The sequence below is a fragment of the Bidens hawaiensis genome, unplaced genomic scaffold, assembly GCF_021521415.1.
Source record: "Bidens hawaiensis isolate Kalapana, Puna unplaced genomic scaffold, B.hawaiensis_p1.1 tig00020517_1, whole genome shotgun sequence".
In the NCBI taxonomy this organism is placed as follows: Eukaryota; Viridiplantae; Streptophyta; class Magnoliopsida; order Asterales; family Asteraceae; genus Bidens; species Bidens hawaiensis.
This window is the reverse complement of record NW_027493135.1, coordinates 301,551-327,952: the sequence shown is the minus strand read 5'-3', so window position 1 is coordinate 327,952 and position 26,402 is coordinate 301,551. Positions and strand designations below refer to the sequence as shown.

The following is a 26,402-nucleotide window of genomic DNA, read 5'->3' as shown; positions in this document are numbered from 1 at the left end:
TCGATGTTTTAGGGCTTTTGATCAGAAAAAGGATACGAGTTGACCGATGTAAAACTTATCTCGAAATGGTGATCCAAACGACGAAACAATGTTTCAATTCGGGTGCTTGAATGTCCAATTAACAAAAATCAAGCCATTTGAATCACCGTTTCGAGATAAGTTTTACATCAGTTGACTCATATCGTTCTTCCGATCAAAAGCCCTAAAACATCGGTTTGAAACTAGGGAAAAAACATAACGACGTTAAGTATTTTTTAATTGAGAACCAGTATGACAAAAATAGTTAAAAGGTGGGACCGTTGCTAATGATTTTTAAATATGGGATTATTATCGGCCAATATACAAAATATGGAATTATTTATTTCCAATTTTTCTTTGAAATTTGAAAATTCAATATTCATTTTGGAAACATTGATTTGCATATGTTTATTTTTGATAATTTTCCTTGAACCATATTTAAATCCAAGATATCTCAAAAAAATCAGTCATATACAGCTAAAAGTCTTGAATTCAATTCAAGTCTCATAAAACAAAAAAAATATGTCTTTCAAAGAGAAAAAAAGAGTTACCTCTGAACGACAAGACTAGAACTCAGTGCTTCATTATCGTGCATGCTAAAGGATGTGCTATAGTTCAAGCTATCGCCTATCAATTGCATAAATGAATATTAGAACACCTGACATATATAAGGTTTATATTATTTTTTTTTATTACATTAACATGAGATTAGCCATATGTTTCTAAGATTTAAACTTATGCACTTCCACTATTGCTTCAGTGTCTCCCTTCTCTTCATACAACTTCAAGAAATCTTTGAATTTTAAGGGTAAAACTCAAGGTGCATTTGTGTCGATCATCGATTTGCCTCGTTCAAGAAATCTTTGAATTTTAAGGGTAAAACGCAAGGTGCATTTGTCTCGATCATCGATTGGCCTCGTTCTATGATGGTGTCTTGACAATGATGAATGAAACTCACAATCGTAGTCAGAGCCTCCCTCAACTTTGTTACCGCTCTATGATCCACGCTTCTTAGGTTTCCGCTGCTAATTTATCTAAAAAAGTGATTACACAATGGTTATTTACACTTTTTAGCGCAAAAAAATAATTATTTGTGAAAAAAAAAAGTGAAAACAACCACCGGTAATTGGTGGCCTATTAACCACAAAGGCATGAGGTAGTGGCTCAACGCCGAGCCACTGCCCATCCTTGAAATCTTGAAGCCCCTTAACACTTTCTTGTAAAGGAACGGTTATAATATTAGGATCAACGCGCGTGTTTTGGTAACCCTAATGTCAAACTGGGATCTGGACATCGAGGGTAGTGGTTGACCGACAACAATTGAGCCCCGGTTAGCTCTTCTCCAAAATATCCTGGTTCAAGTCCTAGTCCTTCACGTATTAGCTCTAACATTCTCAATGACAATTTCCGCACTTCTAACTAGTATTTTCCTACAAATGTCTCTTCAAAACAAAGCAAGCAACATTAACTTTCACTAAATCAATCATTAGGTAGATCATTTTCAAGTTCATTATTTCAATCTAGTTGGGTTGTGTTTTTCATAATATAAGATGGGAAAATTTTAGCAAAAAGGAAATGTGAAATAGGTGAACTAGTTGAAAAGTAATCACGGTATGTAAAACCCCCTAAATCGTTTTTATTAGGAGATTTATATTAGGATTGTCGTCGCGTTATATTGTTTTTATATCAATAACAACACATAAGCCTAGCAAAACAGGCAGACTAGGTTGGTCGGATAACGGTCAACATGAGTTCGGTCAAATTAGGCTGTTTAAATGTATCAATTTGGTTCGGATCAAAAGTTCCAGCCAAAATGAAATCGGATTAAAATGAGTTATTTTACTAGAAAAAAAGGTATTGAAATGATTTCACCTGCTATATTCTTTTTATGGTGGCTAGTGGGCGGTGATGATGGCAACAACATGCAGGTGGTGGACAAACAACGGTTTTGGACAGTTAACAAGTTTTATAAAAGTCACTTGTTTTGACAGGCTTTATAGGTCGAGTCAACCTAATGAGTGCATATCCAAATTCAAGATTGCGATTTGTGTCATTTTGCCGGTATTTGGTAGGTCTTTGGGGCCATGAGTGAGCCTATTCGTCTAACGGATGACAGGGTGTCATAAATTGTCTAGCCATAACGAATTTCTTCGTGCAAATAATTGAAACCACTTGTGTAAAGTTTGAGACTTTTTTCGGATCGTTCGACTATAGTTTCTCCTTCTCCTTATTAGACATGTTAAAGAATTCTTTGACATGGACTGTAAAAATAACTACTTCTATAGTGTCATCAGCAGATGTCAGATTGACTTTTTGAACTGAAGATTGATCACCTACTTACAATATCAGAATACAAAAGCTTAACTTCAAAAGAACTAAAATTGGAGTAAGTTAAATTATCATCTAACCTGAAAGAATCTAAATTCTTGGCATGCATGGAGTATTTGTTGAACTGTTTGACTTTGACTTGTGGACAGGTCAATCAGTGGGATGTTTTGGCATAAAGGAACATCGACTGATCCTGGACGTTGATCGACAGGGAAGATGTAGTTTTCAGTTAATATTTGAGTAGTTGTAACATTTCGGACTTTCCGTATTCGTATTTGTTTACCCAATTCGGGAATGTAATTCGGATCTTTTGTATGAATAAAAACTTGTAATTATTAGTGATTAACTTGATTTAACTTCTTTTATATTTTCAAAAGTTTCAAACTTGTCAAACAACCCTTAGAAACCCTTGCAATCGCTTAAAATGGCTAAATATCGCATTTATAGAAGTACAATGGCTAAAATTGCCTAAACTTAAACATTTGATCATTCCTAGCGCACTGAGGGGTGAAGCCTCATGCTTCGCGCCACACGGAGGATGGGTCTGCACGACCAGTTTTTGTTTTTACGCGTTTATACAGCTTTTAAAGCTAAATCTTCCCTAAACCAACCCAAATAACGAAAATTAAGGTCCAAGATAATTAATCTACTATTGTAGCATGTTCAAATTGGTTTTCTTGTTTGTAAAGCCGAAATCTTTGAGTTAGTATGCCCGATTTTGTCATTTGTTGATCATTTCGTTTCCTAATCGAGTTGTTTGCCTAATAAACAAGTTTTAACCTTTAATATTTAATCAATACATGTTCTAAACCCTAGAAACTACTGAAACATCAGCCACCATTTCTGTGATTCATGAATTCCCTCTCCCCATTGTTGGTTTGTTCAATATTAATCGAGTTCTTCAAGCCTCCGTTGACTTTCAAGCTTCAAGACTCTTTAACCTCGTTTATCTCCTTGTTCCTCAATCTTTCCGAGTAAGTTGTCTTATAATAAAATATGTATTTTCATCTAATTAATAAAAGTTCTCAATCAGTTTTACTGATTGAGGGATTTTAGGTGGTCAATTTGACCCCGGCCCGTTTAAGGGCATAATAGTCAACGTATTTGACTATCTGATTTCTCTAACTTCTGGTCAGAACTAGATTTCAAACCAGCAGACTTTTTTGTTTACCATAAAATTTTGAGTGTACTGGTTAAACCCAACTCATGACTTGAAGTTTGGATTCTGAACTGAACCAGCTCGTATAAATCTTAAAAACCTAATAACTTGAGTTTTATAAATCCTTTTAATCTGATTCCAATTGCATTATTCTCGGTTTTAATTCTAGTATACTGTTTTTAAGTTTCAAGTTCGCTCGGATCAACTCAGTCATCATGTTAAAGTTTGGTTTCTCGTTTATCTCTTATTAATTATCTTTAAAACTCGCCTTGTTAATAAGGTGAGTAATCACTTCCATTTTTCTACTGATTTTAAATACTTTTTGGAGACTTTATGCGTACTTGTTAATACTTTCATATTACATATTATCCAAAACTAGCAAATCATGCTTATTGTGTTGTTAATCAATTAAATGCTTATTTGCGATTTGCTTGCTTGCTTATTTGTTTAATTCTAGCATTCGGAAAGGTCCATCATTGATTCTAGCATAGCTCATTGATTTGTCATAGTAGCCAGAGCCCAATTGGCAAGGCAGTGGTCAACTGACACCACTTACTTGCTTATTATTTAATTGCTGATACTCACAATATTGGTTTGCTTATTATTTTTTTTTTGTTTATATATATATATATGGGATTGATATTTTGAGAACTTTGTTGAGTTTTAAGAACTTAAGAACTTCATTCTTAGTCATACATTTAATTAAATGGATTAGATTATGTAGTTGAGATTAAATCTGATTAGAAAATTAAAGTTGGAGAAAGAATAAATATGTAAGTGATTATACTAATTTTTACGTTTTTTACACATATGTAAAAAGCCGACTCGGTGCATAAAAAATTCTGTAATTTTTTTACGTATATATATATATATATAATACATTAAAAATCTGGTGGTTACTCTCAACATGTGTTGTTGACAAACCTATTTTTACGCATATCGCAGGATGTTTATCTTAAATGATTAAAGTGGTTGAAAAACTTAGTTTAGTTTGGCTTTAGGTTACTACATAAAAAGATACTTATTTGATTATTTTTTATCATTTGTTTTGTTCTTATTTGTAATTGTTTGAGGCTTGTGCACTTGATTTGAATTTAATAAAGTAATTTAGTTATTGTCACCAATGTTGTTAGGTTAGTGCCTTGTAAGCTGTGAACCAACAGTTCGTGTCTCGGCATATTCCGTCGTAGGCTAAGATGCCACATGGACCAGGATGCCACATGGACCAGGTTGAAACTAGGTTCGCCATAGTTATTATATGCAAGGTTTGGATGGTGATTATTGTTATAGTTGAATGATTTAAAGGATTGAGTTGGTTGACTTTTGAGATTAATATTTTTGAAGATTTAAAGGGTGAACGGACTTGCCGGCTTGCCATTTCTTTTAGTTTTAGGAAATTATGTGTTGGAATCATGACGAACATGTGAGGATTGTATGCTTACAAGAGATTATTTTGTTTTGTACATATGAAAGACATAAATGGTACAATGTTTCGGGTCAAACGGCCATGGTTGCTAAAGTTAACTGGTGTAACAAAATATAAGCGCATCAGTAATGGTTACACAAAACAAAGAAGTAAAAAAATGTTCAGTCAAATCATTGACACGCAAATGGAAACTGAATAAATCACAAAATCTGTAGTGAAAATATATGAGTAACCTGATTTTTGTGCATGTAGTTGGTGTCGAATTGACAAAAAATATAAAACGAGAGAATTATGTGATGGTTTTTATTCACCTTAACAGAAAATTATTAAATGTTCAATAAGCTATCGTCTTCAACTTTGAAACCTAAGTAACCCGACCCAAAGATTAAATCACATCCGATTAGGACTGTAAGTGAACCGAACGAACACGAACAAGGCCTTGTTCATGTCCGTTTGTTAAGAAAATAACGTGTTCACGAACACTTATCGAACGGGATTTTATGTTCATGTTCGTTCATTAAGGAATATAATGTGTTCACGAACGGTTCACGAACACAAATGAAATCAGCGGAGTCTAGAGATTGAGACCGATATATTCATCAATTTGAATAATGAAAGCCTGCAAACGAATCGAATGAACACCAACAAGGGCATGTTCGTGTTTGTTTATTTAACTTTAAAAGAACACGGATACTTAATCGAACAAATATTTATGTTCATGTTCGTTTATTTAAAAATGGACATTTGTCTTCGTTTGTTTAAAATCTAAGTGAACATAACTTAACAAAGATAAACGAACATGTATGAACAAATGCAAATGAACACAAATATAAGCGAACTTAAATGAACACAAATTAACAAATATAAAACATTTAAGCAGATGACCAATCGAGATAATATTTAATTATTTTCTATTAATACATAAACGAACATAAATAAACAAACATAAACGAACATAAACGAGCATTCATGAACATAAATGAACGAACAGAACATGTGTTCATGTTCGTTCGTTTAACTAAACGAACATATATTTTTGGTTCATGTTCGTTCATTTATTAAATAAACGAACATAAACGAACTTCCCGTCAAACAGTTTACGAATAGTTTACCGAACATTCAGTTTGTTTACGGGCCTACATCCGATACATTTTTAGAGGCTAGTTAAACCTCAGAATTAATGCTGTAAATCATTACCCTTTGAATTAGTCTTTGAGAGTTTGAGTACCACTCACAAAAAGAAAAACCTCATAAGAAAGAAAAATGAAAAAAAGAAAGAAAATATCAAGATAAACATGTTACCAGAATACCAGTAAATATGGCTATTGACTTTTCAACTCATAAAAACTAATATATGTATAAATATATATATATATACACACACTAAGCATACGTATTAAAAATTTAAAATGCTCGGTGGTTTAGCCACCGTTGATTCCTTTCCTTGTACTCGGGTTCATTAAGTAAGCATACATAATTATAGCAATTCAGGGGCGGACCTAGCTCTTTAGCAGGGGTAACCTTCGCTATCTCTCAACTTTTCGCCGATAGTGTAAAAAATTATTTTTTTGGGCAGGTTTCGTATTTCGTTACCCCTGAAAAAATATGACGTTGCCCCTATTTGTTTAAACCTCAACCAATTTAAAAGTTCAACCAAATAAAAGTCCAACCAAAGTTTAAAGCCCAAACCAATTAAAACCCATTAACCATTTTTCAAAAATAATACTCATTGTTCGGAAATTGGAAACTAGCCAGACATCAAACGACGTTGCACCCGACACCACCACTCGACACCATTTTTAGGTTGAAGTTTTTAATATGATTTTGGATATGCAAATTCAAGAACATGAAAATAGATTCAGTGAGGTCTCAACTAGTTTGTTAGAAAATATGTCTGGTTTAAATCCTTATTTAAATCCTTGCAATTTATTTTTTAAGTTTGATATATCTAAGATAGTGTCATTTTATGAGATGCGTCTGAATGATTTTAGTAATGAAGAAAGATGGTGTATTTCGGGTGATGATCTTACGACCTTTTATCACACTTTAAAGGAAGATGATAAATTTGCAAAAATGAGTATAATGTGTGACCTTGCTCGTGTAATGGTGGAAACGGGAAAACACACCACTTTTCCTTTGGTTTATCGAATATTGAAGCTAGCGTTGGTTTTAACGGTTGCAACCGCAACCATTGAAAGATGTTTTTCTAAATGAAGCTTATCAAGATGGATTTGTGCAACCGAATGGGTGATGAGTATTTGAACAATGCTTTAATTTGTGCGATCGAGAGAGAAACGCTTGATAAAGTAAAGAAGAGGATGTAATGTCTTGATTTCAAGCTTTCAAAAACCGAATAGAAGAAATTTGCACCATATGTGTTTTAATTTATTTATTACCGTGTTTCTATACATCAAGGGCGGCTATGAGGCATGGCCGGGTGGTCGACCGATCGCGACCCGACACCCCGATAGGCCTGAATTTTTATTTTTTAATTATATATATTTTAAAAAAATATGTATTTTTAATGTTTAAACCCAATTACACAACTAATTTAAGGGCCAGTTTTTTCGCCTTCGGCCTAAAAAATTTTCACGATTCTCGGCGAAGGCCCTAGTTTACATTGTGTGAAATATGGTAAAAAAAAAATGAACGTCACCCCTAAAATTGATGTCTAGATCCGCCACTGTAGCAATCAATATCTGTAGTTCGTTCTCCCATTGATCCAAACACCAGTGCTTGTGACCAGGTGCCTTTAGGGTTAAGGGTACGCTGTGACAATTAATTAATTAACATTAATATTGTTTGTTATTGAGTTTGTTTTTCTATATGGTCGATAGCAGCTAATTTATAAAAAATCGTCTTCTTGATAGAAACAAACTATATTTATATATCCTGTCACTACAAGAATTTTATCCTACCCAGACAACGATTTTTGAACTTTGTCGACAACATGTAGTTGGTACAAATCAAAAATACTTATCCCGACAACATGTTGTCGGGAATAGTGTAGTTGGCATATATAGCTTCCTCCCGAAAAATAACGTAAAACCTTTCCCCACCACATTTCGTCGGGATAAATATTACAAAAACATTTTTAAGAAAAAGTTTTATTTTTTATAAAAAACTTAAATAACATTTTATAATTATAATAATATAATATTCATTTATCTATAAAGACGAGATGTTGTCGGGATAGAATTTAAATATTATTTTATTTTTTAACATAGTTTTTTCCTTTCATTAGGGAATTAGGTCCAAGACATATTTGCTGCATTGTTTATGATTTAATTTCCTGCTGCATACATCAGTGGTTGATGATATTCAGTTTCAAATCTGGAAAGAATGTTGAAGGAAGCCCGGAAACTCTATAAGAAGATGAAGATGAAGACGAAGACGAAGACCATTCAGCTTCCACTTAGTCTAATAGAACTGCAGATATTACCAAGACTTCCAGCGAAGTACGTAGGCCGTTTCATGTCTGTTTGCAAACAACGGAAATCATTTCTATCATCACCTACGTTTGCCAGGATGCACCTCCACCACGTAACCATCAACGCCTATAAACTTCTCACGCTTAACCACCGCCGGCCTGTCAGTTTCCGTACGCTTAATTGTGAACCCCTCAACGACAGTTCAACAACCGTCCCTTCTTATCGTAACTTTGATCCTATGGATGATTTTGTAATTTTAGCAAGCTTGGATGGATTGGTATGTTTAGACTCAACGTATTTACCTGGTAAGCTAGCGTTTTGGAATCCATTGACGGGTGCGTACAAGAGGTTGTCAGCTAACCCCAACAATCCTTTTCCCATTATTGGTGCTTTTGATGCTATCGGTTTCTATATGGACTCTTCTAATGATTACAAACTTCTTTATTTGATCACGAAGAATAGCCACTCTAAAGCTTATATCTATTCTCACAGATTGGATTCATGGAGAGTTTTCAGTTGGCTCTAACATCGGATGCGATTGCACTAACCCTATTTTATGGGGCGAGTGCCTTTATTTCAATGTGGCACCTATGTCTACCGAACGGAATAGCTGGATTATATGTTTTGATGTGAAGACAGAAAAATTTAGGGAAATACAATGTCCAGTTGTTCCAAGTGATGCAAAAGATGATTGTAGAAGTTTAGTCGTTCTCAATGGACGCCTCCACTTGTGTGCGTCCTATAAATTATTAAATATGAAGCATGGCGATGTGTGGAGGGTGGATGGTGATGTTGGGTGGGTGAAGGTGGCTGCTTTTAGCCGCAACAAGTGTAGAAGGCAGTGTGTATCCACAGTGAGCGTTGGCAATTGGCTTGCCGTTCTGAAGGGAGACCATTCTTTTAGCAAAATGAATACGGAGGACTTCATAGCACGCTACTGGGATTTTTGTTCTCCGAGATGGTTGTTTACACATGATCAAATTATATATATTGAGACTCTTGTATCACCCACATGATTGGTGAATTGTTTGCGCTACGTTTATTGTTTATCATCAGATTCAAGCTACTAATTATTAATGTTTTTCGTATTTAGTTAATACAGTTCTATTGATCTGATTGTGATTAACCCCTTGAGTTTTTAAAAATCTGACATGGAATGCCAATCATATGTACAATCATTTAATCTCTCAGATTTATGCATCAACTCTCATGTTGCTTAATAGAGATTCCGGATTGTAACATAACTTACTAAAACCTTCCAAAAAAAAACATGTACAAAATTAAGATAGTTGATCACTTATGCATGAATCATACTCGGCTGAATCACCAGTGGTCGGTAGATATGTATATATGGTGAAAAGTTTCAACCCCTTAGGCCTTAGTAGTTGTTTTGTAGAAAGAAAGGGAAAAAAGCATTGTTTTGTGTTGCCTTGTGTCTTTAAAAGAATATTTTGTTCTTAATTTGGCATGACATCCTATTAAAGATCATGTCGATGAATTAATTTATATAGTTGGCTCATTGTCGTATAAATGTAAATAAGAATGTGTCATTTTGTATCCATGAATCTTCTAGTTGTGGGGAAGAAAAGACAGGTTTTGGATCCAAGGGGACATGCAGTTTTTTATGACGAAAATGGTGGCGACGATTAAAAGTGACAATCAAAGATTATTAATCTAATTCTTGTTTGTATTATTGATGGTAATGATTAATTTGATTACAAATAACCCATGTTACACATATATAGCTTGTGTTTCTTATATGAAACTCTAACTCGGTTGCATTTCACGTGTTTTATAATTTTTAACCATAGCTTGGTTTATATAGACTAATTCTAACGTGCTACTCAAGTCATTACTTATTTTAATTACAAATCAATTAAAAAACATATTGTAATTAAGAATCAGAACCAATTATAACCAACTTGTCAATATGGTAGGGCTGTGCAAATCAATTTACCCGGACCGACCCGAGACCGAAAAATATTGAAAACCCAGAACCGAAATCCGGACCTAGGCATAATTTCGGGTTCGGTCCGGTCATCCGGGTTTGCAAGCTAAACCCGAGATTCTCATCTTCTCTCTTGTTTACACGGGCTAGGAGAAGAGAACATAAGAAGGGGAAGAAGATGAAGCCACATCATTTGATTCTGAATGCTTTGTTACCGGTTTTACAAGTGGATACAGTTGCCTTTCATTAAGATAGTTCTTCTAAATTTTGTATTTGCAACTTGCTTGAAGAAGAAGAAGAAGAAGATTAAAACTATTTGTATAGAAATGATGTAGTGTAATAAAGAAATAAAAAGTTGTCAGTGCATGTGACTCTTTATTTTCTGTTTATTTTGAGTTTGAATATAAATATAGAATGACAAAATAGTGATATTCAAATCATCAAGAAGATATTGAATAAAATAAAGAAATAAAAGCATTATCATTCTCATAACCAACAGTCATTGGACCGTTTACAAACTTTAATAAATGATGTAATTTTGTTTTACTATGTTAAAACTCGTGCTTCTTCAATTCTACTATATTGAGTTTTACTAGGTTATAAAAATTATATTGAAATTTGGTCCCATGCTCCCATCATTCTTCATTTCATTTCGGTTCTCTAGGTCCAAACCCGAGGACCGGACCGGACCGAACCCGAGATCGCTAACATACGAGGACCGAAGGCCAAATCTAATTAACATATCGGTCTCGGTTTTGGTTAATTTTCAGTTCGGTTTTCGGGTAATTTCGGGTCTGACCAATTCTTGCTCACCCCTACAATATGGGTTCATCAAGTTCAACGACTTGTGATATGGAGTTCGAAATTACCAACAACGATAACATTGCGGGGTGAGGATGGTGGGGGTGAGTGGTGACAAAGGCAATGGTGGTGACACTAGTTGCAACAAAAGTGGTCTATAGGCGGTGGTTGTAACAAATGGTCGCGGATAGGTTAATCTTTTCTATATCTATACTATATACAATACATAGGATAAGGGTATATTAAGACACTTGATTTTAAGAGTTTTACACATGCTAATGCATAAAAAGGGATAAACTTGCCTTTTAAACATTATTCAATACTAAATAATAAAAAAGATTCTGGTATAACCATTTGCTACAGTTTGAAAATTTTGCAATCGATCAACCGACCGAAAGTAAAAAACCAACCGTGAAACCAAAGTTATATCAGAATATCATTATAACAATCTAAACCATTTGCGTACATTTTACATTTTTCCTGTACTCTAAAAATACTTCTATAGTTATATATATTAGAATATCTTATAACAAACTAAATATAATACAGGAAGAAAGCTAAAAATCATAAGGTATCTATCAATGTTTTAAAATATGTTTATACCAGCTGGTAATACCGGTTAAACCGCATGCGGGCAAGTAGCCGGTAAATTAAGCAAACGGTCTGTAATTTGAACCGTTGGTATTACCGGCAATACCGGTTTATACAATCGTACTGAAATTCTATTGTTTAGACTTTAGATTTTTAGCGCCCTGTATTTACCTACAATTAAAAATTTTAACCTAGCGGCCTTTCCTACACAATCGAACTGATCAGCTTTAACCTGGCGGTCTTTTCTATATCAGGGAATCATGTACTTTTGGATTACTTTTTGAGTTAAAGTTATATTTTTATGAAATTATAGGATTAACCAGTCAACCCGGTTAAACCGCCCGATACAACCCTATGCAATCGATTGTATCATTTCTGAGTCTAACTCAGTAAGGTTAAATATCCCCTTTTTAAAACATTGGTATATGTAAGTGATTCTGTATTTATAGGCTAAATAAGATCACTATAACTAACACAAGTGGGCTCCTGAGTCATGACCGATTGTCAAAAATAGCTATAAAAGTCAACAGACTATAACAGAAAAGTCAACACAAAGTAAAAAAGCACTAAGCCCGAGTTGTCAAAAACAAGTTTTGAATCTGTAAGTGATTCCCCTGTAACTCCAAATGGATCTGGCAAATAATTTTATTTTAAGAGAAATTGAGTATGATTTCATGCTTGTTTTTGTAAAAACTTGGTCAAAGTATCATTTTTTAACGGCCGGTCAAAGTTCTAATTTTTTTAATGGTCATTTGGATCACTAACGCGCCACTGACCCCTCTCCCCCCTTTCTTCACCGTGATCATCTATATTCCATCCTCAACTGAAAACCCACCATAGGTGAAAAACCCACCGACTCAACCTGAACTTATTATTTTTTATATTAAGTTCTAATGTAATTTAAAATTAGATATCAATATTTTGTTAAAGAAAATTATATTTATGTTGTTTTCAAAGTGATATACCTAATAAAGAAATCTAGCATTCACACTTATAACCTTGGGTGAACAAGTTAACCGTCATAGCAGTTTACCGAACCATAACCACCATAACTGAACCGATTTTTATTAGTGTGTAAACTAAATTATTAATATTTATATTAAGTATAGGGGTCTTACTGTAATTATTGTATTTTAGTAGGGTTAATATGTAATTATTTAGTCTATAAATAGGGAATGATGTCAGACAAATTATCTATCGCACATTCAGTATAATCGAATGTTCAGTATTTTAATTCAAGAATGTCGTTTGTTCATCATTCAATCGGTGTTCTTGTTCTATTCTATTCTATTGTGAATTGTGTGAATTGCCCTCTTGATTACCAACAATTTTAATCGATAACCGACATAATGGATTTTCAAAAACCTCCAAATACATGTCGGTTTTGATTAAAAATAAATTCAAACCCGTCATAACAGAACCACCCTTAAGAAGCTAAAACTTTTTGATTTGCTACAGATTGAGCTTTTTTTTTAGAATTTAGTTACATATTCTAGTATTCTCATTAATGTTTGAAATAAAGCAGGTTATGATTATCTCCTATTTAACACCACAATTTATCCGGTGAATTCCTCAATTGATGGACCGATAGAGGCTCCGTCCGTCCGGACTCGTGGCCAGCTCGGGCTACCTTTAGCCAATAGGGGCCGCGTACAAAGTACCTAGCGTTACTTAGTTGGTCGTTCAAAAAAAAAACACCACAATTTAATCTGTGATAGTTTATGTTTATTATTTAATGAAATTAAATAAATTATTAAATATATGATCTAGTTGTTTATGTCAATAAATGTGGAAAATATGAGTGCTTAAAAGTCATAAAGGTCAAAGTTGATGGTGTAAGAATAAATATATAGATATATATATTTATGTGTGGCCTTCATTATCATTTATATAATAATAGATCAAAATTAATTATACCTTGTTATTATATTAGCTAGGTAATTGTTGATAGACTATATTGTCATTACTTGCTGATCAAGGATTTCCCCTTGGGTGTATATAAAAACATGGAAGAGATATATTAACATCATAAGAAAAACCTAACTCTCACATTAAAGAAATTCGTGACCCATATATCTCTCCATATTTGGTTTCCTCAAGAACCCTAATCCCTATCATTAACATACATCCTAAAGGGGAACTCGACCAAGCTGACTATCATGTCATCTACATCCTTCTCCGGGCGGTTACTACTTCCCCTACTGTAACAGTTATGTTTTACTTATGTGTTTATCATAACATTCATGTTTTCTATTACATACATGAAGAACTGATCAACATGTGGTATCAGAGCATAATTAAAACAGTTTGTTATGATAAACCCATAAGTAAAACATAACTGTTACAGTAGGGGGAAGTAGTAACCGCCCGGAGAAAGATGTAGATGACATGATAGTCAGCTTGGTCGAGTTCCCCTTTAGGATGTATGTTAATGATAGGGATTAGGGTTCTTCAGGAAACCAAATATGGTGAGATATATGGGTCATGAATTTCTTTAATGTGAGAGTTAGGTTTTTCTTATGATGTTAATATATCTCTTCCATGTTTTTATATACATCCAAGGGGAAACCCTTGATCAGCAAGTAATGGCAATATGGTCTATCAACAATTACCTAGCTAATATAATAACAAGGTATAATTAATTTTGATCTATTATTATATAAATGATAATGAAGGCCACACATAAATATATATATCCATATATTTATTCTTACATTTGTTTATTATTATATAAATGATTAATCAGTTCTTTATGTTTTCCTTAAATCTGGATCTAAACGGGAAGACATGAACTAAAATCTAATAAACCCTAATTCTGTTTTTTTATTATTATTAACCTTTTGAACTTATTGAAATATGGTTATATATAAACTGTTTAAAAACAATCTTATAACCAATCTCACATTAAAAACCTGTTAAAAACTTTATGTTTTTCGGTGGTGTTCTTCGTGTTCATCATGGGTTTTTTGAAAATATGACATATTTTGGTTAAAATTCGGATTATGATTATGTTTTATCTAAAATAATTGAATAAACAAATCTTCAAAGATTTTTAAATTTTGAATAATTATGGAAAACATAAATTTCAAAATTAAAACAAATCTTAAAGATAAAATTAATCTCTAAAGAATTTAAACCAAAATATGTTTACCCTAAATAATTTGGATTTTAGTGCTTACCGAAATCTTGGTCAAACCAAGATCTCATAACACCGAAATCTCAAAAGATTGAGATTTCATCAAAACTAAAATCTCATTAAAACCGAGATCTCATTAAAACCCAATAAAAATTGAAAACTCAAGTGTTAACCGAGAACTCATAATTTCCGAGATCTCATAAAACCGAAAACACGATAATTTTTTTTTCGGGTAACAGTTGGTTTAATTAATTAAATGTTTTGTAAACACTTAAAATATAAATATACATTACAAAACATAGAAAGGCTTAAACTTGAATAAATTGTTGATGTAAACTTATACCCAAAAGTGATGCATTACGTCTAACATATCATTCAAGTCTTAATACAAGCCGTGTTAGTTTCGCTTAACATGGTTTAAATGTATCGCTTCTGCCCAATGGTGATGAGTTACATTTAAATAGAGCAAAACTAACTCGTTCATAATTAAAATGGTTGTCTCACTTCTGCCCAAAGGTGATGTGTTACAATTGTTTTGCACATATACTTAAATAAATTTTAATTTTGCCCAAAGGTGATATATTTTTTATTTAAGTAGAACTTTTAATTTAAGTTGTCTATTAATTTGATGTTAATAATAGACATATCACATCTTCAACAAAATATAATGATCCTCACAATTAATGATCTTTCATTAATCTAATGATCATTTTAAATAATCTATCTTACTTTAATATCCCATTACATTACTCGTCATAATGTTCTTCCTTGAAATTACTCTCATTCAAATCATTCACTCTAATCTCAAACCCAATATGTTTTACCTCAAAAGAGTTTCATTAACTTTTAGCTCTTCTCATTTTTATGATTATCTCTCAAGACATGACCATCCCGTTGCTCCTTTTAATAATAGTAATAAAGAAGAAACCTAGAGCATAAATGGGATGAGTCAAACATAATGTCTCTTATGATAATAATAAACTCATGCTATCAAGTAGAGTTATTTTAGATTTAGTTTTCCCTAAAACTAATCTAATATCTAGAAAATAATCAAAATAACTCCTAAGATGCATACATTCCTTCTTAAAATTCTAACTATAAGGTCAAATGGCATTATTAAATACATCATAATGTACAGTATCATGACATGACACATAAAATTAAGGGCTCACACATGAAAATAAGTATAATTTTCCAGTACATTAAATACTATATTTTTCAAAAGTACAATTTGATGCCTTAAGAATCAACTATAACACTCAAAAGTATCAAACGAAAATGAGTGTGTTGATCACCAACATATCTACAAGAAAAGAAATGTCTGGTACTAGAAATTAAGATGTTATTTCACTACCATTAAAATAAAACCTAAAAGAGGATCATTTTAAGGTTCATGGACAAAATACAAATATTACCTTCAGCTTTAAGTTCTCTAAGGAAAAGCCTCGCTGCAAATATATGCCATTTTACTAGGCATAAACAATGAGACTATCCATAATTTAAAAGAACAACTGGCTGAAATAAGTAGTCACATATTCATGATAGTTAAGTCTGTTAATTCTATATTCCAATTAACACATGATAGGTTGATTCTAGTTCTTTGTATGTTTCCTTACCAAAAATCAACGAATAACTAAAATGAGTGTTGGTGACAAAATTAAATGTTCAAGTTATCATAAACCATAATAAACTGTTCTAGTTATGCTTTAGGATACCTTATAAGTTCGGGTGTTTAATCAGAATTTAATACAATACTTAAGCTACGTTATGACAGTTGTGAGGTTTGCATAGCCAACATAAAGTCACTCTTACATTAAACTCTCATATTATTTGTTATCAATATCCGGATAGAAACATTTATAAGATAGAACTAAATGATACTATATACTTTCACAACTCTTGTTATCAATTTTTTTTAACAAAAAAAAAAACAAATGAGACCTATAAATGTCATCCATTAAAACCAAAACTTCATGAGAAATCATGACATGGTTGATGAGGATGATTTTTCATATAATCTCATTCTAAGTGATTTTAAAATCAAATGTTGGATGCCATAAACATTACTAGGCTTAAGGAATAAATATGGTCCACCCAAAGTTATATTTCACTGACATTCGTGGAACTTATTCCAAATGGAATATTTAGACATAAGTTATCATTTAATAACTATTTACTTGTATCTAATCTGACTTCTATGATCCACGGTCTTAAAGAAATCCATTCATATATACTTAATATGCTTTCTTCTAAATATCTCCCTAAGTTTCTTATGACATATGGGCGTTAAAGAAATCAAATTAAGTCTAACATATGAATGAAATGTTTCTGCGTCACATACATCATTGAAACTTCTCATGTAGCTTTCAAAGAGATTCGAAGATCAGTGGGAGCATTAAGTGTCATAATCATAGCTTGTAAGATTTGCAAGAGGGGTGAAAACTTGATATTAACTCAATTACACCTCTCGTACAAGACATTGCTCCATCACAAAACTGTTCCATCAAAATTTATCTCCTTAAAATTTAATACTACTCTTACAAAAATTTCATTATTGCTTAAATGTGGGCATATAGATTTCTTTCTAAACTAATCCTCACCAAGAGAAACTACAACAACTTACATTATTAACTTGTTTCTCTATTAGAATTTGTTGGTCTTTAAATATTGACCTTAAGCATGCCAATTTCCTAAAGGTTTCTAAGGTTAATGGGAGCAGTAAAAGTCTTTATAATGACTTGTCATAGGTACAAGAGGGGGGGGGGGGGAAGAGAGTCACCAAATTTTACTCCGAACTCAACTCCTATTTCACCTATTGTATACCATACTGCACCAACTCTTACACACTTAGAATCCTGAAAATGATAGCAACCTAAACAAGAGCTAATCCAGAAAACCAAAACTTCTAATAAACCCAATAATTAAGTCAGGAGGTCATCTAGGTTTTAAAAGCCTACTAACTTTGATGATTATATAACCTCCTTAACTGAAGTTGAAATGGATGATGAAAAGTTTACTGATCCTACGTCTTCTAATTAAACCATTAATATTAATCAATCTTCTGAATGGAATAAAGCTATTATTAGCAATCTAAATTAAATTCCATAAGTCAAAATAACGTTTGGGATTTGGTTGAATCACCTAACAGTGTTCATAACTAAACTAAATCCTAATACAAACGTTAAGACGCTAAGAAGCACGATTGATTATTAAAGGTTATATTCAAGAGGGATTAAATCATCAAAGAATCTTCTTACCCTTGTTATAAAAGATTTCTTTGAGGATCATCATTGTTCAAAGTATCTTATAATATTTAAGAGCTACATTACATGAACATTTAAATAACTTTTCCTAGCAACTGACTTGCATATTTACATGTTCATAAAGCAACTTGAAGTTTTAAATTGAAGGTCAAAGAACATTTAGTCTGTAAGTCAATATAATCCATGTATGGGTTAATGAAAACATCAAAATGTGATGAAACCTTTATATAATAATTTTCATCAACAACTAAGTGGATCAATGTACCTACCTCAAGATGAGTGGGAGCAACTAAAAACAAACTTGTCCTTATATAGATGACATTCTTTTGACAAGCATATGTTACATAAGTCTAAGTATTGTTTATACATACTTTGATATGATAGATCTCAAGAGATATCCCTTACATAATATATATCATAACATACTGAGATAGACCTGAAGAGACATTAGTTTTGTTTTACAAGTATTAACTTAAAAGGGTCCTTATACATGTAACACACAATAATGTTCTCCTTTAGAGGATAATAGGATCACTGAGATTATTTCCTTATGCTTCATTAAGTAGAAGCCTTATGTAAGTACAAGTCTATACTCGTTCAAATATTACTCGAATTGCAACACACTAGATATGTCTACATTAATGCGAAGCATCTAAAAGAGTATTGAAATATCTTTAAAGGAAACGAGGGACTATAATTTAAAAGAATAAGTGAGAATTCAAACCGATTGATTACTCTAAACTTCGTCATATTCAAAAAAATAAGAAGATATAATTTTCGGGATATATTCTTATGTCAGAAGATAATCTATCTCATGGAAGATTCATAATAAACAGATAACAACAATCTAAATTTAATGACATAATATGTTGATTAAATCTCAACGCAATTGTCAATAAATGTTGTTGAAAATTTATCATTGGACTCATAAGTTTATAAACTCCATATAAATTATATATTGAAGACTTATTGTGATAAAGTCAGCTGCCATGTATTCTCAAACAGTAACAGTTCAAGAGGTGCTGCATTAAATTTCGATATGAAATAAATTATTCACTTATGAACGAATTGAGGAAACTAAATTCTCATATTGATACATTCAAGATATGCTTAAGGATCCTATAACTAAAGGTCTATTACCCATAAGTCTTTTGAAAGCGTTTATAATAAAAATGAGATCATTTATGACCATGTATAATAGTATATCGTTATATGAATGACTTATTTTAATTGACTAATTATTAAGTTTCCTCACCAGTTTTGATTTTGTATGTCTCTTAATATGTTCTGCATGCGTAATGACATATAGACAAATTAATATACAAATCAAATATTTGAAGGGCTTACTTATAAAATTTTGATCATAACTACTTAGGTTTTAAACAAGGACTGCAGTATGATTAATGGGGGTCTTGAGCTGATGTTCAATTCAATGATTGTATTTCTCTGCTCCAGTTTGAGTTTAAAGCTAAAATGAGTGTTAAAATCTGCAGACTAATCTAATGCTTATAATAAATGATTATTCGGCCAAGTGGGAGAATGTAAGAATAAATATATGGATATATATATTTATGTGTGGCCTTCATTATCATTTATATAATAATAGATCAAAATTAATTATACCTTGTTATTATATTAGCTAGGTAATTGTTGATGGACCATATTGCCATTACTTGCTGATCAAGGGTTTCCCCTTAGGTGTATATAAAAACATGGAAGAGACATATTAACATCATAAGAAAAACCTAACTCTCACATTAAAGAAATTCGTGACCCATATATCTCTCCATATTCGGTTTCCTCAAGAACCCTAATCCCTATCATTAACATACATCCTAAAGGGGAACTCGACCAAGCTGACTATCATGTCATCTACATTCTTATCCGGGCGGTTACTACTTCCCCTACTGTAACAGTTATGTTTTACTTATGGGTTTATCATAACATTCATGTTTTCTATTACATACGTGAAGAACTGATCAACAGATGGGTCAAACTAAATAAATTAGTATATTGTATATATATTAATTTTTTATTGTAATCTAACTACCGTAAATGTTGTATAACTGATTGTAGCTTAGTATTTTTCACCGTTGTGTGGTTTCTATCACGCTTTGTTGGATTATGTCATGTTTTTTTAGTAATATTTGGTATCATATTATTTTGGTCATAGTTAACCGACCCATAACAGATTCGTTATGACCTTCAGAACTGATTAACCGAAACTACCATAACGGATCGGTTATGGTTATGGTAATCTATTAACTGGCACGTCGGTTATGGTTATGGGTTTGGCCCCAAACCGACCCATGCACACCACTACTTATAGCAAATCCTGTTTAAAGACTCTTTATTTTTATTATCATTATTCAAAAGATCAAATAAACCTATACTTTTCTTTATATAACTATTTAAAAGATATATAAAAGATCAACTCATTAAAATAGACCAGTCAAACAGTTTAATACTGATTTATATTATTATTATTATCCAAAGGGTATTTTGGGCAATTTAGAAAAAAATTGATTTCAGGTTATACTCTCTAGAACGGGCAGTTTAGGAACAACGATTTTTGCTGCAAAAGAGTGTTAATTGGTTCGTAATTTGATAGGGGCCGAGGTGGTTTTTAAGGCATTTTGATTTAAAAAGAGTTAGCGGGCCAAAGTGTGTTTCAACTTTCGTGCCATGACTTTGGTTTCAGATCTTTAGGGTCATGACTTTGGTGATTGATCAAAAGATTAATTTTGGACATTTAATGTTTGGTTTTGGATTAGAGTTAAAGACAATATTTTTCTGTCATTTATGGAATATTTTGGATTTGATAGGGGTCAACTTTTTAAAAGTGGGCAAAGTGTGCTTCAACACCATAGCTCATGAGCTAGTTTGTTTTGGTTCATGATGTCGAAGCAAGGGAGTCGAGAGCCTCGGATATTTCCCTTGCTAATGGTCTCACGTCTGGTTGCCTGTCAACACACATTGCAACCATGCCTAAAGCTAGATATAACTCTCTAAACGGGTACACATTGTTGAGGACCGGATCCGCCATTTGAATGAAATGGTTTTCATTTCTAAACAACGGCCGAGCCTGAAATATTGTAAGTAGCAAAACAGGCGGGTGAGTCCAAATAAGTTCATGTAAAACTACTACTTTTAATATAGTCAGCTTAAGAGTGTGTACTATCAGTTTTTGGCACAAAGTAAACTAAAAGCCCAAAAGTCGTGTTTTTGAGTTTTCGAAAAACCATATGGTTTTGAAAACTTTATTTGAAAACTTTGGACCAAAAAACATGGCCCAAAATAATGAATTTGGGCCTATTAATGGTTAAATTAGTATTACACATTTGGACCTAAAATGTTTTACACAATTTATTAATTTGTTATAAACCACTTAAACTCGGTTTTTTGGTCACAAAAATCAATAGAAAAACCAAAGCCGAACCAAAACGTAAAACTAAACCATTAGTTATTTATTAGGTTCAGGTTATTTTAACCGAACCGGTATTAGAAAGCATGTCCGGTTCTGTATTCCATAGCTAACCAGGAATCGGTCCGGTTATGAACCCGCCAGAAAAGGTGATACCCGTGAACATTAATCTTGGCCTGCAAATCAACTTGCTGGTTCAGGCCCCAAGGTTGCACACACAAAGTGACAAAACACACTTATGTGAGCGTGCACATGCACTACTGCAGAAAATCAGCTAACTAACCGAACTACCATGGGATTAATCCACACACATGACTAATTTAATTTAGAATTCACGAAAAAGTAAATAAACTAATGCAATATGCAGGGCCGTCTCCAAGGATTTAAATACCTCGGCTAAAAAGGCCTGCATCCCTAACCAGTAACGAAATATATAAGCTAATTTTTTTAAACGACGCCTAATGCTATAACAATAAACATAGAAAAATATATATATATCATTAAAATCAGATACCGTAATAGATAACGACTAACCGGTGATTTGTGAAGCTCTCCTAACACTGGAAACAAAAATATACCTTGGTCCTTGGTGGCTGGTTTGGTCAACTGCGAAGGAGCCAGATTGGCCAAGTTTCCGGTAAGTGCATATTGGAAACTTGGTCAATCTGGAGGACCAAGTCCTTTGACATGTGACTCATTCCATCAAACTGGCAACTTACAAATCTGTTTTCATATATTACAAATGAGAAACATATAATAAACTTTTTAAAAAGGAAAAATGAAGCACTTTAGACATAGAGGTCCAGCTTTCACTGAATGTGAAGTTTTTTCCTCTGAAATTAAAATATTTATGATACTTTATAAGCAAAAAGTCATCATTCATCAAGCTTCTATTCAGAAGTCAAGCATTGACTTTTATTTGAGGTCATGCCTTCTGATATAAATTGGGGAACCCGGATTAAAGCAAAACGGGCCAGTAGCATGCTGTTTGGAATCTGTGGTCCATGAGTCATGCAATTGCAAACCGGTTTCATGGGTAACCTGTTTAAAACCGGTTCCAGAACAAGCTTAAAACCCGGACCGACCCATACATAAATGGTTGGTTCCAGGTTTGAAAATCCCTTCAAAGTTCAAACCGGTTCTGGTTCCATCCGGTCCAGGTCATGCCCGTTGCACACCCCTACTCCTAGCTCAAAACTTTTAACAAAAGAATAAAAAAGAAACACGTACCCAATCAACAATATTTTGTTGACCTTCGGGTTTTGTAAGGTCAACAGCTTTTTTGCCTGTAATTAGCTGCAACAAAACAACTCCCAAACTGTAGATGTCGCATTTGAAGGTGAGTTCACCGCTCATTACATATTCCGGAGCAAGGTAGCCAACGGTACCCACCAGCCGGGTAAAGATACTGTTTTGATCTCCAACCGGGCCAAATTTTGCCAACCCGAAATCTGATAATGTGGCACTAAAGTTCTCGTCTAACAGAATGTTTGAACACTTTAAATCCCGATATATCAATGGCGGGTTCACTTCATGATGCATATAAGCTAGCCCACGAGCCACATCGGCTGCTATTTTCATTCTTGTTTTCCAATCGAGTGGTATTCTATCAGGATTTACACCTGCCATGAAGTTTGATTTATATAAAGTTAATCGTTTTATGACACATAAAAGATTTCTCTTTTATACTAATCGGGTTTTGGGCTATCATATCTAGCTGGTTTTGCATTTAACAAAAACCGAACCGAGCCAAATATATAGATTTTTGTTCTAAGTAAATATTTATAAGAATTTATTAAATGAGTAACCAAAGCATATTATCTCAAATGTATAATATGATTTTTTTTTTTGTTCGTGTCAAAGATTTCTACCCACCCACACACACATAAATTCGGGTCCCGTTTAACCAATTTATCAAAAAAACTAAATAAAAGTGTTATCTATAACAAATTAGATATACTTTAGAGTCGGTGGAGTCAATGAATGACATGATTTTTGTTTTGATAGCCAAGAGCCTCCATGGAAGGCATGTAGCCGTAGACCAATAACTAATCATTTTGTTTTTTGTGTCGGGGTCGGGTTGTGTTTACATTTGTCGCTCCTAGTTTCAAGTGTCAAGTGTGTGCTAATAAAACACAAATTAACTCACCTCGCAAATAAGCCTCGAGACAACCTAAAGCATGTAGCGGTAGACTAATAACTTTTCATTTTTATCTTCACAGTAACCAACTGCCTTGATGATATTAGGATGATTTAGAATTGCTAAGACCAATACTTCATTTTCAAATTCTACAGCCCCTTGAGACCCACTCCTGTCCAGTCTTTTAATATCAACCAGACCATGGTGTTTTAAAGTTCCTTTATGAACTTTTCCAAATCCACCTTCACCCAAGAAATTAGCCTCTCTAAAGTTCCCGGTGGCAGCCGCCAATTCAGCAAATGAATATCTTTTGATAATATGATTTCCTTGATCATCAAAATTTGTTGATCCTTTCCCGGAAAAACAAGAGATGCACTTTTCATGTCTGTCTTTAGATGATTATTCAAACACCAAACTGATCCAACACACAAATAACAACCTGCTATAATATAATTAAACACAGAACAAGATGTCATTAAACCTTATCAAGTTAAAACATCAACTAACAAATCAAAATTACAGCATTATTTTGATATCACGTATCATAATCGAAGATTACCGAGTACGTGCAAGAGGCTATCTTTTCAAACTGCACGGTTTCTATAATTCCCCTTCAGAAGCTTCATTGCAACTTGCAGCATGTGGCATAACTGAATTACACATGAAAACCAATTCAAACGGATTTATAAGATATAATACACTGAACTTCAAATTAACAAATTAGTGAATTACTGACAATCCAAATAAGGTGAGGTGTGTGTGTGTGTGTGTGTGTGTGTGTGTGTGTGTATTTACCTGATACTCTTGATCTGATTGTTGTAGAAAGTTCAGAGCTAAAGTCTTGAATGTGTGATCTGCTCCCTTTAAAAATATCGTTGAGAGATCATATAAATCTAGATAAGAAAGCCCCCACTCCTGATGTAAGTGATCATCGGACGAGCATAAGCAAAGTCAAAACAATGTGCATTAGTTTAAACTTCTTCATCAGTGAAAATAAACAAAAGCATAATAACATTAACGTAAAAGTACAAAAAAATTAAAATAAAATAAAATAATAATAATAATAATAACAATAATAATAATAGTAATAATAATAATAATAATAAACATATAAAAGTGGTAAAAACAGTCTGGCTGTTTTAGCAGATTATCAAGTGTAGCAAGTATATCATATTATCAATTTGTAGTAGATTATCAAGTAACACCAAATAAACTACTTGTAACATTATTAACAGATTTATAAAATTATGGAAAAATCAGAACAAAATTGGGGAATAATCGGGAAATATAGGGTAATATCAAAACATATAATCAAAGCGATGTTACCGAACAAATTATTGCTAGAACATATTATCAAATTAGAAGAGTATATCAATTAGCGACTGGATAACTCACTAAAGGCATAAACGGAGAATGCACCTTTACGCGTCTTTTTGAAATGGAGGCCCTGACCATGATAAACACCATGTGAGATTAGAATTAGAATGCCTAATGTTTATAGAAGCAAAATCTAATAAAGATTCAAAGATTATGTTATGTCATAAAGCAATCTTCCTAAAGATTATGGCTTTCACAACAGTTATTCAATTGCAGTACAAGTAACAATGTGCTGATCATCAAATACAATAGTCTTTCTTCAGGATAGAGAGAGTATTATCGTTTGTCCACTCAATGTGAAAAACTGAACAAGCGGTATGAATTTGAAGTTAAAACACATAACAAATTACGATTGAAAAAAGGTGATCAAATCCGAAGATTTGATCTGTCCTAAATGGTTTTTAAAAAGGCCACCGCCCGTACCTTTTACACAGACTACCTCATCCAACATAAAATGCATTTACCATTTGTAATTAGTGTGATTTGCATGTTCATAAATGAGTAACAAGTATCCATTGTCCACCCTAGCATTATCAATTAGTTACTAGAATAATAGCATAACATGAATATGCTATTTATTAAACACGAATCATATTAGTTCTATCAACTAGAGGTGACAAACCGGCATGGTTAGGTCAACAAAAGTCAAAACCGGTTTCTTGAACTGTTTACGATCGGTTTTTGGCTACTTTTTGACCGGTTTTGGTTCGGTTACTTATAGACCGGTTCCGAATCTACTGTTTCAGACAGTTCCAAACCGGTTTCTAAATAATCAGTTCAAACTGAATAGCTTTTGGATCGATTCAGTTAACCTGTTGTTTTTGCCCACCTCTACTACGTATCACACATACATTTCATCGAACAGTTGGTGAGCATTTATTAAATACAATGTGAAATGTCAAATTCGATTCAGTTCAACCTCATAATCACACGTTTATACATATACTATCATAAACTCGAGCAATTATTCATAATTCATACAGGCAATCAATCAATCGAACGTAATGCTGGCAATTTCTAGGGCTTGAGTAAACATAAACAAGATTAAGTTACGCACCAATTGGCAGAGAGTATAGACGTTGCTGCTAACCGCGAACAGCCGTCGTTTATAGAGAGATCGAGATGTAGGTTTTGTGGTGATCAATCGATTAGAGAAAAACATTGGATTGTGGGCTGTTGGAGAAGTTAGTTGATTAGTGAGGGAGTTAGTTATTCTTTGAATATGAATATTAATTTGGAGGGAACAAATAAAGGGTAGGAATCATTTATTTATTTATTTTAATTAATAATTATTATTATAAAACAACTGTTTTATTAAATAATAACTAGGGCAGGTCGGTAAAACTCGGGCGATAGTAAA

General features: G+C 33.0%; 1 protein-coding gene and 2 pseudogenes across 1 annotated transcript; 1 reads left to right on the top strand and 2 right to left on the bottom strand.

Annotated features, from left to right (window-relative positions):
* Positions 1-740: 740 nt before the first annotated feature.
* On the bottom strand, positions 741-2,787 carry LOC143560959 (hyoscyamine 6-dioxygenase-like; annotated as a pseudogene).
* A 5,486-nt stretch (positions 2,788-8,273) lies between these two features.
* On the top strand, positions 8,274-9,378 carry LOC143560968 (F-box/kelch-repeat protein At3g06240-like). Its single transcript, XM_077049144.1, has 2 exons — positions 8,274-8,766; positions 8,855-9,378. The coding sequence occupies exons 1-2, from the start codon at positions 8,274-8,276 to the stop codon at positions 9,376-9,378; spliced, it is 1,017 nt and encodes a 338-aa protein (XP_076905259.1).
* An 11,616-nt stretch (positions 9,379-20,994) lies between these two features.
* On the bottom strand, positions 20,995-25,670 carry LOC143560966 (putative serine/threonine-protein kinase PBL7; annotated as a pseudogene).
* Positions 25,671-26,402: the final 732 nt, after the last annotated feature.

What these genes read in the sequence shown, in the direction of transcription:
- LOC143560968 (XM_077049144.1), top strand. Translation starts at nt 8,274, where the DNA reads ATGTTGAAGGAAGCCCGGAAACTCTATAAGAAGATGAAGATGAAGACG. An exon ending in TGGTGCTTTTGATGCTATCG is followed by an intron (nt 8,767 to 8,854) that starts GTTTCTATATGG and finishes CTATTCTCACAG; the next exon opens with ATTGGATTCATGGAGAGTTT.